General features: G+C 38.0%; 1 protein-coding gene across 2 annotated transcripts in view; it reads left to right on the top strand.

Annotated features, from left to right (window-relative positions):
• Positions 1-21322, top strand: part of DOK6 (docking protein 6) — a 249503-nt gene that overhangs the window by 183817 nt on the left and 44364 nt on the right. For both annotated transcript variants that reach the window (XM_039571458.1, XM_039571468.1), the window contains exon 6: positions 2934-3072. In XM_039571458.1, coding sequence (XP_039427392.1) covers positions 2934-3072 — 139 coding nt within the window. The remainder of the gene's footprint in view (positions 1-2933; positions 3073-21322) is intronic.

Genomic DNA, 21322 nt, shown 5'->3' with positions numbered 1-21322 from the left:
TTGTGAATAGAATAGAATAGAATAGAATAGAATAGAATAGAATAGAATGGAATAGAAAATACCCAAGAGTAGACTGGACTAGACTAGACTAGAAAGTCTAAACTCAGATTTTCACCTGAGTAAAGGAATAATCTTCTGAGGTGATGACCACGAAAACTTCACTATGGCAAAGGGATTCATCCCCTTAGGAGACAGATTATTAATAAGAAGTTTAAATAGAAGAAAGAAAGTTTTATGCTAACAATTTCTGCTGCTTTTACCTGGTTCAGATGTGCCTGGTAACAACTGCTTCATTCTTTGGGGCATTAAATCCTATTAAACTTCAAGTTGAGTTAGGGGAATTCAGCACTTTAAAAAATGATGCCCATAATTCTCCTTCACCTCCAATTTTGAGCAGCTGTGTGCATACCATCCATCATTAGCCAGGGAAGCCCTCATGGGGAGGCTGGTGGCAATGGCTTTCCAACACTGGTGTGACATGTCCACCACTGCTGAGGCTGGGAAGCAAGGCAGCATCCTGTGCATTGAGTGAGGTGCCAGGGCAGTGCCACAGCCTGCACCAGTGCCTCCAGCCAGGGACAGACCCTACTCTGGTCAGCAGTGCTGGTGGCTGGGATTTGTGTGGTGAAAACAGGCAGCTAAGTTCTGAATGTTAATCATGCCCCATTGCCTGCTTCCTTGTTTTTATCGCTGTAGGATTTTTTATCCTCTGAAACCAACAAAAAGATCATATTTTCCTTCCATTTCTGAAATCCCATCCTTTTTCCCAGACTTTCCATTTCACGCCGTTTGAATTTTATTAAGATCTCTTTACACAAGAGCAGAGTACTGGCTATATGATGCCCTGAGGGATCTGAAAGGCTGTTGCCATAATGTCACAAAACTCTGGGGACATTTTATTTCCACCAGAAGCTCTTTGGAGGACTGTGGCTAAGGATATAACACATCTTAAATGTTTACAGCAGGGATCTTGATCTCCACTGGAATCTAATACAAAAGCTTTCTTTTTTTAATCTCTTAATTAGCACATCACATTAACACAGTTTAAATAATACCTACCTATTAAGTGGACTGTATTTTATATATGTTTTGCAATGAAGAAAGCTGGTATTATTCCACAATTATGGATAATATTGTTAATCATATATTCTTAAGACTATGAATTTCTTTTCAATACCTCAGTTGATCACTACAAAGTATTTTCACCAGGTATTTTCCAGAAGCACCTCTGTTTACTGCTTCCAATACTTCCTGTTCTTCCCAAACACAGACATGCATAAATTCTTTGTAGGAAGCTCACAGTAGCGTGTCTCCTCCAGTGAACAGGAAAAGATTTTTTAAGTGTTAATAAGGTTTTATTTTCACTGGTCAACCTTGAAATCAAAAGCAACTTCTGAACACTCAGTAGTCCCTTATATAGCACAACAGTCCTGTTTAGATGACTTTTAAAATGAAATTGTTTGGGAAGCCATATTCTAATTTGACAAAAAGATAAGTCTCGTGAAAAAAAGTATTGTATTTTCAAAAAGCTGCAGTATAACAGGGTGTGTATGTGCATGCATAGAATATAGTAGGAGACATATTTAAATTATTATTTAAGTAAAATAGTATAGATATGTTCATTTGATGGGAATTTTTTTTGTAAAATTTAATTCGTGAATAATCATACAGAATCTGGGATGCAAATTCTAAAGATAACGATATTTAAAAACCCATTTGAATGTTGAACAATTTGGGACACATTTTTCTAAAATTTTTAAAATTCTGTATGTTTTGGGCTTTCTGGGATCATGCTGAAGATACTGGGATATTAACAAAATTTGATTTCCTTAAAAATAATGTAAACATCCAAAATATTAAAGGAGTATGGTATTTTAAGGCAAATCAAAATCTCTCTATTGTTGATGCATGTTATGCATCAGTGACTCAAGTCAAAAACTTTCTGTCACCAATAACTGAAAATCTTTACAGGAGGTATCAGACCAAATAAAAAGGATTTTTGAAATTCCGTTTCTAAAACTGCAAGAAGTCTATAAAAAATACATAAATCAGATACTGATGATATAATGGAACTACTAATATAAATACATTGAATTGTGCCACTGTTTAACAGCATGTACATCCTCCAAGTAACGGTCACACAGCAATCTAACATTGTTTCCTACTCCTATTTCCTGTGTTTCCCAGACCTTTTTGTCACTGTATTTACTATGTACCACTCTTCTTCCTCAGAACAATGCCTCACTGATATCACAGATAAGGATAACAGCAGTGGCCCTCTCAAAAGAAGAAAGTAAATTTTATTTCTGGAGGTTTTTTCATTATTTAATCTTCTTTTACAACAGAAACTGTTCCCATTCTCAAATAGACTGAATGGCTTTTCTAATTATCAGGATAGCTTTGGATGCTGCCTCACAAAAATGTACTGACAGAGGTAGTAATAATTTAACCCTTTTAATGCTGTCTTTCAATACTTCTCTGTAGTGATTAACCATAATAGCATTTTTAATTGCTCAGTGTTCTCTTAAAATGTCAGATTTTCAAAGTCATGATGTACTACGTATTTCTGGCATCAACAGGTTAAAAGACTTAAATTTAGCTCCCACTTACTGGTGCAGACATTAGGAAAAAATGGCAGAAATAACTGACTCTATTACCTCAAGTTCTTATTCCATGGTAAAGCTTATTTTTAACTATCCAGATGTTGATTAAAACGGAATTTAAAAAAATATGATAATGAAGTTCTGCCCATCTCTTGGAATATGTCTCTCTCTGATGGTAAAAATAACTGCAGATGTTTGGAATTTCAGAGTTTAACTACATCTCTAAAGTTGGCATTTGCTACTGTAAGGTATGCACTTCTTATAATAGTTAGATAAAATTACACAGTGCTTTTTTTTTTTTCTTTCCATTCTGCTTAAATCTCTCTGCAGGATGTGTGACACAGGAGAAGGGCTGTTCACCTTTCAAACACGGGAAGGAGAAATGATATATCAGAAGGTCCATTCCGCAACACTGGCAATAGCAGAGCAGCATGAAAGATTAATGATGGAAATGGAGCAGAAGGCAAGGGTAAGGTCCTTTCACCAAAAGTATTTAAACTTATAAAAATTGGTAATAAACCAAATTTGGTGGATCCAACTGTAACGATGGTATCAGCTGTGTGGCTGAGACAAAACAGACTCAGATTTATGTATTTTCATGGTCAGGGATCCTCAGTGCGTGCTGCAGAATGATCTTTTGTAGGGGACTTTTTGGAATGGTGGATACCATTAGACATGAGATCCATGGTCACCTTCTCTGAAATTCTGGCTCTGTTACTCAGAGATTAAACCTTTAGCTTATGTGTTGACTACTGATGAATGAGTTTTAATTGCTTCTCATGGCCTCAAAGGTGGAAAAAAACTCCAGTATAAACACTTCTAGGTGACATGTTCTGTTTTTCTTAACCCCTGAAAGAAATTACTTTTTCTACACTATAAGTAGCAATGCAATATCAGTTCAAAAAGAACTATTTTAATATTTTTAGTTCAGAATTTCCAGTTTGCACAAGCTGTGTTTAAGTGACTACTATTGAAAGATTTGGAGTTCTTTTAAGACAGCAAGTAAAATGTTTACCCTGCATGCTTAGAAGTAGAGATGGTCTTTAATGATTGTTCTGGAAAGCTGACTTGCAGATCAGGGAACCTAGTCTGCATGCTTTTCTTCTGAGATGACCATGATTCTCTGCATATCTTCTTCCCTAGACAGAGATTTTAGGTTAACTGTGGCATTTCCTTTCCTCATCCATAGTGTACATGCCTACAGTCATGTAAACATGACTTACATGCATCTATTCCCCATGCTCCACCAAATGTCAAAATATCTTTCTCACTCTCCTGAGACAAAGGGTCTTGCAAGGAGCAACCTGAGACCCCAATATTCAACTGTTCTTAATTACTCCTCAGATATTGGAGAATCAGACAATGTTAAGGGATGGAACTGAACCTTAAAGATCATCTAGTTCCAACGTCCCCTGCCGTGGACAGAGATACAATTTTCCTTATTCACTGAAAAATAAACTAGAAAAAGACTTAGATTTCCATGTCAAAAGTCTGCTATGTTGAATGTTCCTCTCAGACTTTGCATGTCCTTTATGAGAATCTGAATTGGGAAGCCATTAAAATGGCCCTTTTTTTGTGGTTTATGAAAAAAAGGAAGATGGATTTTTCCATAAAACTACACAAAGTAGGAACCTTTGCATAATAGTTGAGATGCACAAACTTTGCAGAGGAAATGCAGGAAGAGGAGAGTTTGCAATAAAGATTAATAAGGAGCAATTGCTGGAAAATCCAACACAAGGTAGAATAATTGGAAGTCTATGTACAGTAGAACTGCTGGCAAAAAACCACTGCATTCTGCTGGGCAAAAAGTGGTTGAATAATAGGAAAAAAACAAGAAAAAAGCATCATTGTTTTATAATGTGCTTGCTTTTAAAGTGTCTACACCAGTAACAGAAATTAGAACATTTTCCTGCTGCCGTAATAAATGCTCAGACCAGGATCATACAGGATTTTCCTTTTACAGAACCATCACTTTCAGCTCTTCCACCTGCCAATTAGCAGCTTTGCTGCTTTGCAAAGCCATTTCCATTCTGCCATCAGATGACTTCCTTGAAACCACATTTATGAAGGCTGTGGCCATATGGTCTGTAATATCAAACTCTGAGCGAGAGCAGGATGAGAAATAGAAATGACTCATCAGCCACGCCATGTATGATGTGATGTACTTGTCTCCTGGATGAGGCTGCTCTGATCTGCACAAGGAGATCAGTAGAGGCCCCCATAGGCTGCTGTGGGCTGTGTAAAAGAGGCTGAAAAACCTGTTGATTTTATGGTTCAACTAATAAACTAATGTTAGTTTGGATTTCGAAACTCTGCTGCTCCGAGCTGGTGAGATGCTGAACATGTGTCATCTGCGACATCTGAGTTTAATTCATATTAGAAACAAAATCTAAAGATACCAAATAGACTAAGTACATATTATATAGCATTTCTCAAATATAATTGCATCTAATTCCAACAGTTTCACCAAATACCTATATGTATTTTTTCCATAAGATTGGAAATTTAAATACAAGCAAAAGAATATCTTAAATCAGGGATTTAGAGGTCATAAATGTCTTTCAGGTCTTCTCAAAGCTTGACATTTGATTTTTTTATCTATAGATCTATACTTGAGGGCTTTTGCTGTTTCCTGAGCCTTTCTGTAATGAACAGCTCAAGTTTAACAGTGTTGAATTAAATCTTATATATATATATATATATGAAAATGAAAGAATTTCTTAAAAGTAAAGAAAGATGAATGCTATATCCATTATTATTATATGAATGCTATATCCATTATTATTATATGAATGCTATATCCATTATATATTATGTGAATTGCTATATCCATTATCTATAAGAAAAAGAAAATATATGCAACAGTAATCGTTACTTCTTCCTTCCAATCGTTAGAAGTCATTTATTAGAAAGGACTCTTGTGTATATTTGTGTTCTATCCTAAATGTTAACATATTTTAAGTAATGAATACACTGAAGTTTCATTTAGTTTTTACCAGATTATAATAGGTTAGAATCTAGTATAAGAACTGAATACAGCTTATAAAACAAATTAAAGTGAATTTTTCTACCAGAGCAACCTTGATGAACTATACAGATTATGATTACCTTTCATAGTAAATATGAAAGTACATCATCTTGATAATACAAAAATAGCAAAAAAACTAAGTACAAAACACACCAAAAAAAAGAAGCCAGAAACAAATTCTGGTAAAGAAAAAAGATAAAATTAGTTACTGCCGCCAGAGAGTTGTCAGATAAAAGTATTGCAGACAGCCACAGGCCACGTTTACTCCATTTATGGAGGTACCTGCACACAAAAATTATTTTCCACAATGCTGAACAATAAATTCATTTTTATGCTAAAAAATCTTTTGCTCAGGCCAAGTAACATGTTGGATAACTATGTTAATAAGAGACAGACATGAGAAGGAAACTAATTCTTCCCATTGCCTTTGAAGGTGCAGGGACTGGAAGCAAAAATGTTCTGTGGCAGCTTGTACAGTACCAAATCTGTCTCTTGGACACCTCAAGCAGAAGCCCAGTCAGTTTAAGAAGGCAATCATGTGCACACTTTCATCTTCTGCCTATTTTCCTTTTGAATTGTAACACTGGAAGAAAGACCTGAAATATGAGATCAGTAGTCACTGGCATAGGTGTGGATTCGAGCCGGTTATTGGTTTTACTGAGATCAAAGCAGACTGGATTTTATTTAAAAAATTCAGCAAAGTGGACACTGATCTAATTTAGCTCAGGTGGTTTTCTTGATTGAATTTGAAATGTTGCGCTGGCAGAGTGATAGTGTTTTATGCTTGCTTTGTTTGGGACAATAACAAGTTTGGGCCAATGCTAGTACTTAAATTGAAATTCTGTTCAGGGAAATTGTTACCTGAATATTCACTTTTTTCAGTCTTTGCTTTTTTGATGGATCACTGTAATAGCGATGATAATTCTGTTTTGTAGTTGTTTTGTGGGAGAGAGGGCAATATTGCAGTGGTCTTTAGTGCTTTTAGTTTCAAGATAACAAATTAAAAAGAACAATGACAGTCTTTCTATTTACATGCTTTTATTTTGTGTGTTATCCACATGAGAGTGTCAGCAACTTTCCTTTTTTCACCTGAACAAACCTCTTGGTTTTTCCTCTCTCCCTCCCCCTCTCTGCCCTCTGACCCTTTCTTTGTTTGTTTGTTTTTTCCTGTGTAGTATTTAGAAGTCTGGTTGGATTATTAATCTTGAAATTACTGTGCAAAAAAAAAGTATTAGCCTCAGGAATGGCCTGTATCCCTCCACTGGCTGTAGCCTGATGCTGAGCATGGAAGATGCATGTTTGGGTGTCTAACAGCCAGCTCTATCTCTTCCCTGTCCCCAGACTGGACTGCAAGCTCTTTTCACTTCCTTTCTCTTATCTGACTGAGCCAATTCAGTTTGGTAGTTTGGCCAAAAAAACCCCAAAAACTACCTAAAAGGAGCAGGCTTCTGCAGGTTTACTGAACTGAATTGGTTTACAGAGGCAGCAGTGAACCATTAGATCTTCTCAGTTGTCCTGTCCTGAGGAGAGAAAGAAAAAGAATAATTCATCCTCCATAAATGCTTTGTCTACAAGAACACTGAGTATCCTCCTCCTTGCCATCAGGAGATGATGTTGGGTTTGGTGATCCTTTTTTAAAGAGTCTGTATTCAGATGGTTTTTTACACGAGCATATGAACAGTTGTTCTTAGCAGCCCTCATCTATCTAACCTCTACACCAGGATAACATAGCATTGGAATTTTAATCTCTGATTTTCCTCTCTAATGCCAGCTTTGATCCTCTGCCACTCAACTTCCATTGAAAACACTCCTGATGTAGCTTCTGCCCTCACAGTTGTTCAAGTGTAGAAAATGGGAGGTTAAGAGCTGTAGATTTCCTATGTTATGACTACCCATATGAGGGAGGAAGTCTGAGGAAATACTTATACCTTTTTAGCCCTATAAATTACTTCTTTCAAGAGCTGCCAGTAAAAACTTACTATGTAATCTCAAAAGAATAAAAATTTACAATGTGCAAAAAAATAAGCCTAAATAAGATAGCACTATAATTGATGTTAGCCAGCTGAACTTAATCAAACATTAGTAAAACTGAAGTATAAATGCAGGAATAAATTATAATGGCCCAAGTTTCATAACTTATTATTACTGGAAGTTTTCTATAACATTTGTTTTACTTTAGACAGCAGAGCTAAAAGCCATTTTAGATTGTGATCTTTTTAACATTTCCTGGGAGATAAACACCTCTATGAAACACTGCCTCTGTATATTTCTATTCTCATTATTTACAAGTCTTGTCTTTAAAATTCAACTTAATATAAATGAAAGAGTCATCATGATAGATTTCTGTCATTAAAAAAAAAAAGAACATAGTATCAAAGAGTTTCTATGTATTATTTCTTTAAAAGACATTGTTAGGAGGGAAATAATGAACATACCAAAGAATACAAATATCAGGCTATGTAACTGGGGTTAAGGAGAGGTTGAATAGGAAGGTGGTTAAAAAATAAGCCTGGGAGTCATTTTTCTTATATGGAACAGAATGCATTTCATAAAAGCGGTCTGAGGATAAATATAAATTACAGTATTGTCAGACAGAGTATTAATAAGAATGTAAATAGAATTAAAAATATTAATGTAAATTTGTAGCGGGTTCACTTTGAAACCGGGCAGAAACACCAATTTAGTGTAGTGGTTTGGTCCAAAGTACTCATTACTATTTACCTTCTGTGAGATAAGAATTAGGAGAAAGCAAAGCAGGCACAAAACTTAAAAGAATATAAAGAAGTTTATTAACAGACCTAAAAGGAAGGAAAAAAAAGTCAGACCACACCTTCAGAACACTTCTCCTCCCCCCACCTTTCCCCCTTATCCCACTGTAAAAAGACAACCCTTGAGATTTTCAGTCAGTTTACCACTTCCATAATAACCTTGCTCAGTTCACTTAGGGAGAGGAGTCTCTCTTGCTCATGCTACGGAGACGTCTCCACAAGAGGTCCTCTCATGGCTTCAGTATCACAGCGAGACAGCTGCCCGAGTTGGTTCTCTACTTGCATGTGAGAGTCCTTCCCCCGACTTGCAGCTTTTCCCACAACTGCTTTCGAGGGTCCAATCTTGAGCTATTGGGGTACCATTTTAAGGTTGAGCTGTTCAGAAACAAAGGTTCTCTTCACCCATCTCTGGGAGCATCTTCATCTCTAGGAATAGAGGCCCTCCCCCTTCCCTGGGAGCAAAAGGGTCCTCATCATCTTCATCTCTAGGACTATCTCTGGGAGTATCTCTAGGAACAGAAGTCTTCTCCTTCCGATTGGAGCAAGTCCTCATCACTTCCATCTCTCCCTGTTCAAACTTCTCCTCAAATTACAGCTGCTTCGGCATTTGCTTATTCCAGCACGGGTACTTTTGCTCACAAGTACAAGCTGAACACTCCCCTCCCCATGCTTTCATGACATTACAACAGGTACTCTGATATATCGTAGTCTATCACCACCATAGCTTCACAACCAAATTTCAGCTTTAAGCATCTCCTCTTTCTCCCCCCTCAGGATTTGAGCTCTTCCTTCTTTACTTAATGTCTGCAGGCTCCATCTGTTCTGGAGGAAACTTACAGCGCTAAAAGGGTTAATCTCACCCAGCCCTGCAGCTGGAATTCGCTTATCGCTGTTGGTCACATGAGCTTTGCCGGGCAGCGGGGCAGCTTCAGCTGAATCTTCGGCTGCACTGGAGTGGGGGGGTGGGGGAGCCGGGCCGTGCTGTCTGCACGTAACAGGGCTGTTGGGGGGCTGCGGGTGGAACAGGGCCGCACGGCTCCAGGATGGCTGTGTCCCGGCCCGGCCCGAGCAGGGCCCAGCCCAGACCTGGCAGGGCCCCGCCCGGGCTCACTGGGCCCTGTACGGGCCCCCCTCAGGTTACCTGTCCCCCAGCCGGAAGCAAGAGAGACCTTTCCTGGGGTTTGTCCATTCTTAAATGTGGACCACAGAGGCAGTCAAAATTTTAAGTGGCTTAAAAAATTGTCAGTATTCAAACTACCCAGTTGATAGGTTCTGTTAGGTCATAGAGGAAGCTGTAAGCACCTCTTTGCAAGAAAATCACTTCCAGGACTATGCTTGCTAACCCACAACGTGTCTTAAAATAAGAAAATAAAAACAACTGTGAGACTGGAGGGAATAACAGAGTTAGTTTAATAGTGAACTTTTAATTTTTCTTTGCTCTGTAAACAAGTCTGTACTATCTTTATCTTCATGTGTTTTGAACCTGGTCACAACCTAAACGCATACTCATCAAACATTACAGGATCAAATATCAACAAACACATTAAATATTCTCAATTTTAATTTTAACATGACAGTTTCAGTTTGAAGTATCCTACCTCTGCCACTACATCTTCAGAGCTTTGACAGGTTAACAGCTGTTATTGATGTCTTTTTGCAATGGTGCGCCTATCACCTCCTATTTCAAGTTGTGAAGTATGGGAATTTCTGAGAGATACTAGTGGGTGCTGCTGACCAAATGAATACACGAAATATTTAGCTAAATACATTTTATATATCTTTTGGGCTTCATTTCACCACTCAAATTTACTTAATATAACAAAGCTCTTTTATGTTGTAACTCTGCCTAAGTGTGTTTGAGTTGACTCAGTTCCTGAAGGAGAAACAGGAGAAGAAAATTCTACAGTTCATCCATGGATGATCCCATGTCATGATACATTGGTCTCTTAGTATGTTTTCTTCTATTCCTAAATTATGTATAAGATCAAGTACTGAGATTCTGAATACGTATGATGATTCATGAACGCATGTACTTTATGCAAGTTAAAGCATAGCCTCAGGTCAGTTAGTCATACATACTTAGCTCAATATTGTTCCATACTTCCTGTCTGAAACTATGTGTGGTGTTGCTGTATAATGTGTGTCTAGAAATTTTATAACCCTGTAAAAACCTAGCTGCTTTATTGCAATACAGAGCTGGCGAATTGCTTACTTGGCTTGCATGGGTGTTGTGAAGTTTATTTCTGTAATAGGATAGGATAGGATAGGATAGGATAGGATAGGATATTTCTATTGGAAAGGATCTACAGTGGTCATATAGTCAAACTGCCTGATCACTTCAGGGCTGACCAAAAGTTAAAGCACAATTTTGAGAGCATTGTCCAAATGCCTGTTAAACATTGACCACCTTGAGGCACAGACTGCCTCTCTAGGAAGTCTGCTCCAGTGTTTGACCATTCTCCCGGAAAAGAAATGCTCTCTAGAGTCCAGTCTAAGCCTCCCCTGACACAGTGGAACACTCCAGTGGTCAATCTGTGGCTATAAATTTTGCCAAGATCAACAACACCAAGAATTTTGAGTTTGTTTTGGGTTTTTTTCACATAAGTCAGAATCTGTGTACTTTTGGGTTTTAGTTTTGTAAACCAAATTCCCACAAGTAGCATAATTTTCCATATGGTTCTTGGTTCATTAAGTATATAATGACATTTTTCTTTACTCTGATTTCTATGAGAATTTTTTTAGAATTTTTCCAGACTCATTGTTAGCCTTTAGGCTCAGAAAACTGTGTATACTTGGATTAAGTAATCCCTAAACTTACATCACAAGTCTGTTTCCAACATTCACTGCTTTACAAGAAAGCAGGAAATTTATGGATATTCAGACTGGGTGATAGTTCATCATTTTTTCAACTGGACCTCTTTTATTTTCTGATTTTAAAGAAAATATTGTCTTGAATGTAGACTTATTTCATTTTTCCAGGGACTATTAGTCATAATCAAATGCTGCAGCAGCATTCAAAAACTATGCAGAAGGTGTCATTCACTTTCTAAAAGAAAATACCTCATCTCACGATGAAATTCAAACTCCCACATCCACTAGACTCTCCCATTTATCCCTTCCTTACCAAGTCAGGACCTTTTTTACCTCTCTTCCTCTGTGAACTGCAGGGTTTCATTGTGCCCCTGTATGGCACCTTGCAGGCTACAAGAGGTGTAAAGACGAGGTGTAAAGCCCAGATTCTCCAAGGAACTCCGTAGGTGGTTGGTGTTCCTGGATCTTTGCTGTGTGTTTGAATGAAACCATGGAATAAGGAAAGTCTTTACTATGGCAACGAAGGGTTTGTGCAGCTGCTCCTACAAAGTGATGGGGGTGGGACAGAGCTGTTCCTCATGTCACAAACACTACAGACAACATAAAGGTTTGTGGGGTATGTAGGTAAGTGGCGTGGGTAGGTGTGAGAGCAGAGCTGGGAAATCCTTACATAAGAGTGTGTCAAATATTTTGGTAGCTGGTGATGTAATTTAAATGCTGTTTTGCCATTTGGAAACTAAACTTGCCCTGGAGTTTTGAATGTTTTCAAAGTGGTAGTAGTCATGAGGGTTTTCATTCAGAGTATGGTGGGAAAAATTCAGTTCTTCCTTTGTCTGACACAGTTTTGAAATTTCTCTTATCCATAGCTATAGGGCTGGATGATCTTGAATGCAAAAAGGTACTCTTAAATCTCTCCTATGGATTAAAACCCAAGTACCTTAGAACATGGATGTGCATCCTTACCTAGAAATTACTCTCCTTCTCTTCTCTTTAAAAAATTCTGGAATATTTGTATACTGTTACCATGTTCTTTTAACTTTTTGCCTATCATGCTACCTAAGACTCAGATTGAAATCTGCCTTCCTGCTAATACAAACTATGAGCTCAACCAAAATTTGTATTAAATGCTTTGCAAAGGTGTCTCACAACTGAGATGATACAACTTTTTATCTGCATGAATCCTGCTCCATCCTATGAATCCATCCTGAAGCTGCATGCATGGCTCCTATGAACACTGTTTTCCCTGTTCTCTTCACCTCAGTTATATGTTTGCATGCAGCTGGGCTGAACTGTGACGGTTTCTATTTAAGTCACTACGGTCTGGTTAGCTTTTCTAAATGCAACAGGGCAAAGATGTTTTCATAGTAAGGTATCCAAAGATGCAAACCCTCCTGAGAATTTAGCATGTAAGCACTTTAAAAAGCCCTGTTGCCACCTATCTACACGTCTACCTATCTACATTCACTTTTTATAGAGCTTTTTCTTAAAAGTCAGATATCATTTATTTCAACTTTATGAAGTTGCATTTGAATATAAAAGGTTTTGAATGTTGGTGACATGAGAAAATATGTAATTTTTTTTTCACTTTTCTTGTGCTTTGCAAAATATTGCATGTTTACAGAGCTAAGAAAGTAGTTGGAGAGGCACTATCAGGCTGAAATCCATATTTGTTTCCAGAAATGCAGAAAATGAAGAGCCAAAGAACTTTTCCCTAAACAAAATTGATAATTTGTTTAGCAGTCTTATTTTCTAAAAGCTGTGGGTGATATAAGTTGTAAATTAGGAATGGCTGCTGTAACTATGTGGTGGTTGTTGCATGTCTGACTGAAGCCCAGCCCTCCCCTTAACTAACCTCAGAGAAGCATTTCATATGGAAGTTTTCTTTTGTATTGTGTGACTTCAAGCAAACTTGGTTGTATAACTATGCTGGTAGGTTCATGTCATTGAACTTTCTCAACAGAGAAGCAGGTTATGCTGACTTAAGTATTACTAAAAAATAATCCTCAAACCACCTCACCAGGGGGCTTAATTTAGTATTAATCTCAAATCTGCTGCTTTCAGAAAACTGTTTCTGATAAAATGAAGTAACTATAGAGCTTCTATTATTATTAGCAAAAATAATAGCTGATGAAGTTATCCCATGCTCTCAGGAGACAGGTATTATTATAATATTAATAGTAATGAGTAAAATGAGGCACAGAAATAATTAAGGCCAAACTCAGCTGTGTATGAATTGCCCAAGGTCATAGAGTAATCAGCTGTATGCTAGGCATGGCACAAAAACAAAACAATAACAAAACAAATCCTGAATCACAGTCAGGTGCTTATTCACCAAAGAATTAACTTCTGAAAAAGGTATTTTTCACATGCTTTTCATCAGTCTTTTGAATTATAGCATCATTTTGTGTCTCCTGTCAAGAAGGCCTTCCTCTGTTGCAGTAACTCTGTTTAGGAATTCTTTATATCACTCAAGGGAATAGTTAAGGCTTTCTCTCTGATTAATAAGAAACTTCTTTATCAATGATTTACAGAGGGGCACAGTGCTTTCCAGAGAATAGGAGAATTATAAAAAGTAATAATCTGAGAAGAGATCAAAAATTCTCATAACAGCCCTAAAGTTACTTTGTAATTCCTTCCTGTGCTTTTTGTGCTTTGGCTCATCAGGTACTTGTTGGTGAGACAAAAATTAGGTGAGTTTCACCCTATGTCTTCATTTTGCATTTTTTCTCCGCTTCTATTTCTTTTTATAAAGATGACAGGGATTTTAGCATGAAAATTATTTCTAATCTCTCTGATTATGTTTAGACTGAAGACAACAGATTCTGAGTATCTAAAAAAGCTGTATCTGACATACAGAAACTTTTCCAAGTACATGCAGTCTTTTAATATGCATTTATCAAAGTCTACCCAGACAGGGTATTGGTTATGTTCTTACGCTACTGATGTCTCAAATGATGCCAGGCATGCTAAGAATTTTCATTTATCAGCTGTGCAGGAATCTGGCTGAGGAGAATTGTTAGGCAGTAGTACAGATTATAGACCCTGTACTGTTGGTAATAATTTGACATTATTTCACTAACCACAGTGTCTGTGTTATACAAAGATGTGCAGCTACTACAGTCAGCAAAATGTCAGTTTGACTCAATGTCACAGCACATCTCATTAGCTCTCAGATTTTCAAATCCGTTGAATATAGGATTGGAAATACTGGCATAGGAAGGGTGGTCAGCTCGCCTACTTGTGTGTTCAAAGCAGGTATAGCATCAAAACTAAATAAAGTTAGCCAGGGTCTTATCCAGTCACATTTTGAGCACCCCCAGCGATGCAGATTATGGTGCTTATTCCAGCACTTGGCTGTTCACACTGTGAAGGATTTTTTCCTGAAGTCTGTCTCAAATTTCCCTTGCCACAGCCTGTGACCTGTTGACTCTTGTCCTTTCACTGCGTATTTCTGGTAACAGTCTTCTTCGCAACATATCTTTAATAAGAGAGAGAAAAAAATGGGGTTAGATTTCTTTTAGCCTTTTCTTTCTCATGGTGAATAAACATTAGACACTTAATCCAGCATCACTGATCATATTCTGCTTTTTAGAGGTTCTCTGCCAGGCTCTCTCCATTTTGACATTCCCCCTGTGCTTGGGCGATTTACTTTGTGAACATAGCTAGACTTCCAGATGTGTTTTCTCAAATGCCAAATTTGAGAAGCGTGACTTCTCTGGTTCTACTGCCCATGGTTTTGCTAATGTGGTCCAGTGTGTCGTTAGCCTCCATCACTGCACACGTACACTAGTGTTATGATCCGGTTTAAACCCAGAAAAGCAAAGCAAGCTAAGTCTCTGAGCATAAACCGGAAAGAACTTAGAAGGTTCAAAATATTCCCGGAAATTAGATAAAAAACAATCGAGGTTAGATGTTGATGCTAAAAAATGGATGTATTTTATTTAATAGTAAAAGAGGCAAAGAGAAGGGAAGAGAAAAGAAAGAGAGAAAGAAATGGAAAAAAGAAATGTGCGTGGGGGGTGGGGGAACAGGGAGAGGTGACAGGGGTCAGGTGGAAGCATGTCATCCATCTGAGGGTCCCAACGATATCTCGTTGCTCCCCTCCATCTGGTCTGCTGGTGGTGAGGGTCTCCCATCACCACCGTGGCCACGCCGTGCCACGCCACCACACCACACACCAAAGAGTACAGAATCCTGTGGATTAATACACACTTTGGGCCAGGTGGGAACGCCCACGTGTCTCCCCTTGCAGGGGCTGGCTTAACACTGTCCCTTGCAACACTGAGGGTCTGTTGCATCATCTCTGGTGCTCTGGGTCTGGGGACCCCTTTGAGGGGGGCCCCTGTGATGGGTCATGTCACCCCTTCCTGCTGTGGATAAGCTTCTCCCCACCCTGGTGAGGACCCCTCAGCTGGGCTCCTCTGCACAGTGGAGGATGGGCGGTCACTGCGCCTCTGACCAGAGGCCTTTCCAAGATACCCAAAGCCTCTCCTCCCCCCCACCCTTTGGTGCAGGGGGTCTGTTTGAGCCTGGCAGCTGATAGCCCTGGGGCTGTGGTCTCCACCTTGGAGGTGTTAAGCTTGTGCTTTCTGAAATGTCCCCAGCCCTGAGCTGTTACTTTATCTTCATCAGTGAGCAGTGTAAGGCCTCACTCAGGGCCCCATCCAGGCTGTGGTAGTGTTCTTTACAGTTTTAAAAGTCCTTCAAGAAAATGTTTAAGTCATAAATTATAATATTTCAGTCTCTGACAACTGGTCATTCATGTTATCACCAGGACAGTTAGTTCCTTTTGGCAAAGTTTTTAGCTAGCAAGTCAGTCCCCAGACTGTACTTGTGTGCAGAGTTGCCTTGGCCCAGTTGCAGCATTGATACCAGTCATTGCTGAACTTCAAGACAGTCCTGTCAGCCTTTTCCTCTGCTTTGATGAAATCCCTCTGAACAGAAGCCCTGCTGTCTGGGTGTTGGACTATCCCCCCTGGTTTGATGTCATCCCCAAATTTGCTGAGTCGATTCTGTCCCACTGCCCACATTGGTGATGAAGATGTTAAATGTAATGGCATACTGTTCCATCTCTGCAGGAATAGGTTTTTCAAAAATGTTTCAGTTTTACAGCATTCAGCAGCATGGAATTAATGAAGATTTTACATGCTATGGCAGAAGCATCCATCTCTCTGTTTTTAATGACAGTCTCAGGGTAAAAGCTGCTAGTCTCATAGCATATTCAGTCTGTCAGAATCCATTTCTGTTAAGGCAGCTGCCAGGCAAGATTCATATGGATTCGTATGACTGGCTGTTGAATGCATATCTCTACAGTCTTTGTGATGCAAAATCCATTGATAAATCAGCAAAGGTTCTTATTCTTAATCATTTCCTTGTAGAATATAGTGGTAAAAGTTGCAATTGCTGCTACCTGAGAGATTTTGTAAAATCCTTTGTAAAATGATGGCATTTCTGTGATGTGCTCCCACATATTGTTTGGTGATGACCTTTACATACATTTTGTATTACATGAAGAAGAAAAAGCAATGGAGTTACAGATTTCCATGGCAACATGTATAATTCTATTTCCTTTGTTTTGTGAAGCTGAAACAGGCAAAGGATTGTTTCATTAACTAGCAACTATGGATTTAAAAAGGTTTGAGTTACATGGCATGTAGTCATGTATGTACAATTTCTATTGTGCCGAGCAACTTTTGCCAGCAGAAAAAAAAACACCTGGTTTTAGTCTGAAAATGAAATTAGGTGAAGGAAGATTGCTAATGGTAGGATTTATTGGATTGATGCAAGTATATGGAAAGATAAAGCAATCTACGAATACTTATCTGTCTCCCACCTTTCCAAACTGAATTCCTGATTTGCAGCTACTTCTGCTGTATTAGTAAATAGGCATCAGTAAGGAAGCAAAAATTTCACTAGCTTCTTTTATATGCAGAAATTTGAATTGCGATTCAGAGAATCATGTCTCTCACTACAAGTTGTTTCTGGGCCACAAAACCCCAAATATTTCCAAATATACATAAGGTATATTTTTTAAGAAGCGTAGGCATTGCTTTTTAATGATTGCTTATTTCAATTTTAAAAGAACAATGTCAAGAATGCTCTGGCTGTATCTATCTATATACATGATCATGATGAGATCCCTGTGTGTGAGCACACACAGTAGAAAAGAATAGCCGTTTCTTTTTATATACCATTTTCTCAGTTGATTTTAAATCTGTAAAAACTCACTAAAGGCAATGGAGCTACTGAAGTACATATTTAATTAATTAGTAATAAATTGCCTTAAATTAATGTGTTCGTTTGTGTGTTAATATATGCTGGCATATACCTACCACCCCCCCCCCAAAAAAAAAAAAATACAGTATGTTTCAAAGCTTTATATAACTAACCCCAGTATGTTTCAAGATGAATTTTAAATGTCTAAAAGTAACTAGTTAAAAGGAAGGAAATGTGGTCTTTGGGAAGATATTGAAGAGTCATCTGAGAAGACTTTACTACATGATAGTAATTTTAATGTATTCTAGGTTTGCTATTTCTTGTTTTTAATTGAAATGTCTTTGTATGACATATAAAACTAAATTCTGAAAATGTCAGAAAGTAGAGGTCAGCCAGACTATGTGTGTTAAGGAATACTGGAAACACACACTGATAAGCTTAATGAGGAATATTCATTAAAAGTTACTGATGATTATTGTTTCAGAAGGTATTCAGAAAATTGTTTTCCTCTAATTTTATTAAAGTTCATTGATCAGCAATTTCTGTATACTGAAATGAACAAGCTAAAAGAAATGTGATTTCCACAAATATGTGTAATTGGAAACCACTGATGTGTTTTAGACAATAGAAGAAAAACTTCTTAAGAAATCTCATGAGGTCCAAGTCATTTGCTTTATCAGAAATAATGAAAGTCAAATAACTGTGCAGTGAACAGTGAATACAGATTGTAGCATTTTTTTAGAAATCCAATTTTTCAGCCCCAAACTTATTCAAGTGGGGTTCTCCCAACTGGGGACAGTCTGTGTCCATCCATATTTCACCTTTCTTGCCACATGCTAGAGAGAGCTTTTCAAGTCTGTTCTCCACCGAGAGGCATTTTTCATACCATGGCTTCTACTACACCAGTTCTAAAGCAAACTTCTATGAAGTCAGAAAGGCTGTCCTTAAATTACTCTCAAGTAAAATACTGGGACTTCAAGTGTCCCAAACACCTCTTTAAGATATGTCATATCTTTTGGCAAGTAATTCCATGAAAAAAATCTCATACTTTGAAGATTTTGCCAGAGCATTTCAGGTTGAGGTCAGACTCAGTAGCTTTGTAGGAGAGAGGACTACTCAGCAGAGCAAGGAGAGTGAAAAACAGACAGAGGATGGAGGACAAGACTTTGTACGTCAGTACTGGTAGCAAGCCTCACTATTTTTAGCTTTGGCTTGACAAACCTCATGAAAGAGCCCTGTCTGGAACACCCATAACTCTCAGGCTGAATTCCTCAGAAAACACCTGCTCCAAATGAAGAACACAACTCTTTGTTGATGGTTTCTTTCTTTGATCTCTCTAACTAATGCATTTCAGTTCATTCTTTTTCACCTCAACTTACTTATCCTTACACTGTTCAGAAGAAAGATCTGGGACTCTCCCTATTCAGTAAAACCTGCTCTATAATTTTGGAGATGACAATCAAAAACTGGTTGAGGGTGGAAGGGACCTCTTGTCCAACCCCATCGCTCAAGCCATGCCATCGAAGCTAGTTGTCCAGGACCATGTCCACATGGCTTTTGAATATCTACAAGGTGAGAGACTTCACAACCTTCCTGGGCAATCTGTGCCAGTGCTTATTCAACCTCAGAGTAAAAGCGTTTCCTGATGTTCAGAGGGAAACTCCTGTGTTTCAGTTTGTGCACATTGCCTTTGGTCCTTTCACCGGGCACCACTGTAAAGAGCCTGATTCTGTCTTCTTTGCACTCTCCGTCAGGTATTTACAAACACTGATAGGATGAAGCCTTCCCTTTTCCAGGCTGAACAACCCCATCTCTCTCAGCCTGTCTTCACAGGAGATCATCTTCATGGCCCCCTCTGTACGTGCTCTAACAGGTCCCTGTCTTTCTTGTGCTGTGGCCCTCAGAGCTGGATGCAGTGCTCCACATGGGCTCTCACAAGAACAGAATAGAGAAGGAGAATCACTTCCCTCGACCTGCTGGCTTAGGTACGGTTGGCATTCTGGGCTGCAAGCATACATACCTGGCTCCTATTTCATGGCAACAGAAAGGACAGTCAATATCTGCAAATAATTTCTGTGCAATACTGGATTCTCTGTCATAGAGATAGGAGAAATTAGCACAGTTGTGTTTGTTTCCACTAAGACCTGCTGTATAGTCAGGCTTGAAATATTCTCAGCTCTGTCCATGCTGGCATTATCTCCCATGTTATTAGTGAATGGTTTTATGAAATGAAAAATGGATAAAGTATTTGTTTATGTGTAATAAAATGGCTCAAACCTTTGAAAGACGTAAGAATATGAGCTTCTACCCTCACACTAATTATTATAGTTTCCAGGAAACTTCTTTCACAAAAAGGAGCAAACCCCCAGTTTTGTGATAGCTGTGGGTGAAGACGCACACCTTACTGATATTCAACAAGTATAATCCCAATGTGCTGTAAAATCCATCTAATTTTCCTCCCAACATTAATCCCTTCTGTCAGACTACACTGATCTATTATGAGCTTCTTTTAGAGGAAAGAAGAAAAAATAAAAGAAAAAACCCAACACACTTCCTCCAGAAAACGAGCAAAGCATCCCAGTTCTCTCTTTGTAGTGTGACCAAGGAAAATATTAAAAAACAATCAGTCCCTTTGAATCTTCCTTCAAAATGCTTTTCTTTCACCATTGCTTTATTATTCATTCACAATATTATTCCACCACTAAAGGATAATCATCATCCACCCTAGCACCACAAAGTAGTGTTACTCTTTTATTTTTTTTTTTGTCCATAATTGATTAAGTAACTCTCCAAAAGGTAATAGCAACACTGGAATTGCTACTGAAAACCTTAATGCTAGAAATATATTATCAAGGCTGAAACTACTGAAATTACTTTTACAGATAGCTTTTCTATAAGTTTTTTCAGAAGACTTGTGAGGTCATATATTGGTGTGGGTTCTGCCAATGTTATGTATTCTGTCAGGAACAGGAAGCTGGATAAAAATGTGAAAATAGGTATAAAGCAGTGCCTAGCAAATAAATAGTATGCTGATACTTATAAATGTTTATAGTGATAGTAAACACCTTTAAGTAATGAACGCAGTCCAAGTAACAAATAACTATATTCTAAGCAACCTAAGTGATTGTGAATAAAAGGCTATAGAGAAATTATAACCAAAGAATATTAGTAACACATCACCAAAGGAAAGAATTTTCTCACTAGAATTTCATAGGACTATATCCTGCATCCAGTTTTATTAAATATTTTCAAAGAAGGATCAAGGCTCAGTCTAGTTATTATATTTCCAGATCTTACATTTATAACAATGTGGAAGTGGATCAGTGAAGAGACAGAATTCAAAATGACAAATTGGAAAATTGTTTGGAGCAGAAGAATTGATTTCAACAGAAACATTGGCAAACCTGTGCTTAAGAAGGAACAGTCTGCTTTACAGTACTGAATGAGAACTGGTTTTTGTAAAATAGATCTATGTGTCATAGTATACAAGTTGAACATGGGACAACAGTTGCTGCTTTTGCAAAAAAGAGAAAGATACCCTTTTCTTGGTCATGATGAGAAAATGAGAAAACTCATTTTAAAAAACCCAAAACCTTTTCTCCTGCTTGTTCTCTGACTCAGGGGATATCTGAGCTGATGCTACCTACTAGACTGTGTGATTCTTAAGCTTTAGTAATTTTTTACTGTGGGTACCAGTGAAGTGAGTCTGTGTCAGATAATTGACACTTGAGAGGTGAAATACATTTCTTAATCTCATTCTCTTTCTTAATTTCTTTCTCTTCCAGGCATAACACACAAAATAACCTTCTTTAGAGTTAGAAAGAAAAAAATCTATATCATAGTATTCAATTCATATTTCTAGACTACAACTCTCGCTAGTCTTCTGTGACCTAGTT

The sequence above is a fragment of the Corvus cornix genome, chromosome 2 (genome assembly GCF_000738735.6).
Source record: "Corvus cornix cornix isolate S_Up_H32 chromosome 2, ASM73873v5, whole genome shotgun sequence".
NCBI classification, from domain to species: domain Eukaryota; kingdom Metazoa; phylum Chordata; class Aves; order Passeriformes; family Corvidae; genus Corvus; species Corvus cornix.
Note: the sequence above shows the minus strand (reverse complement) of the source record. Positions and strands in the feature narration are given on the sequence as shown.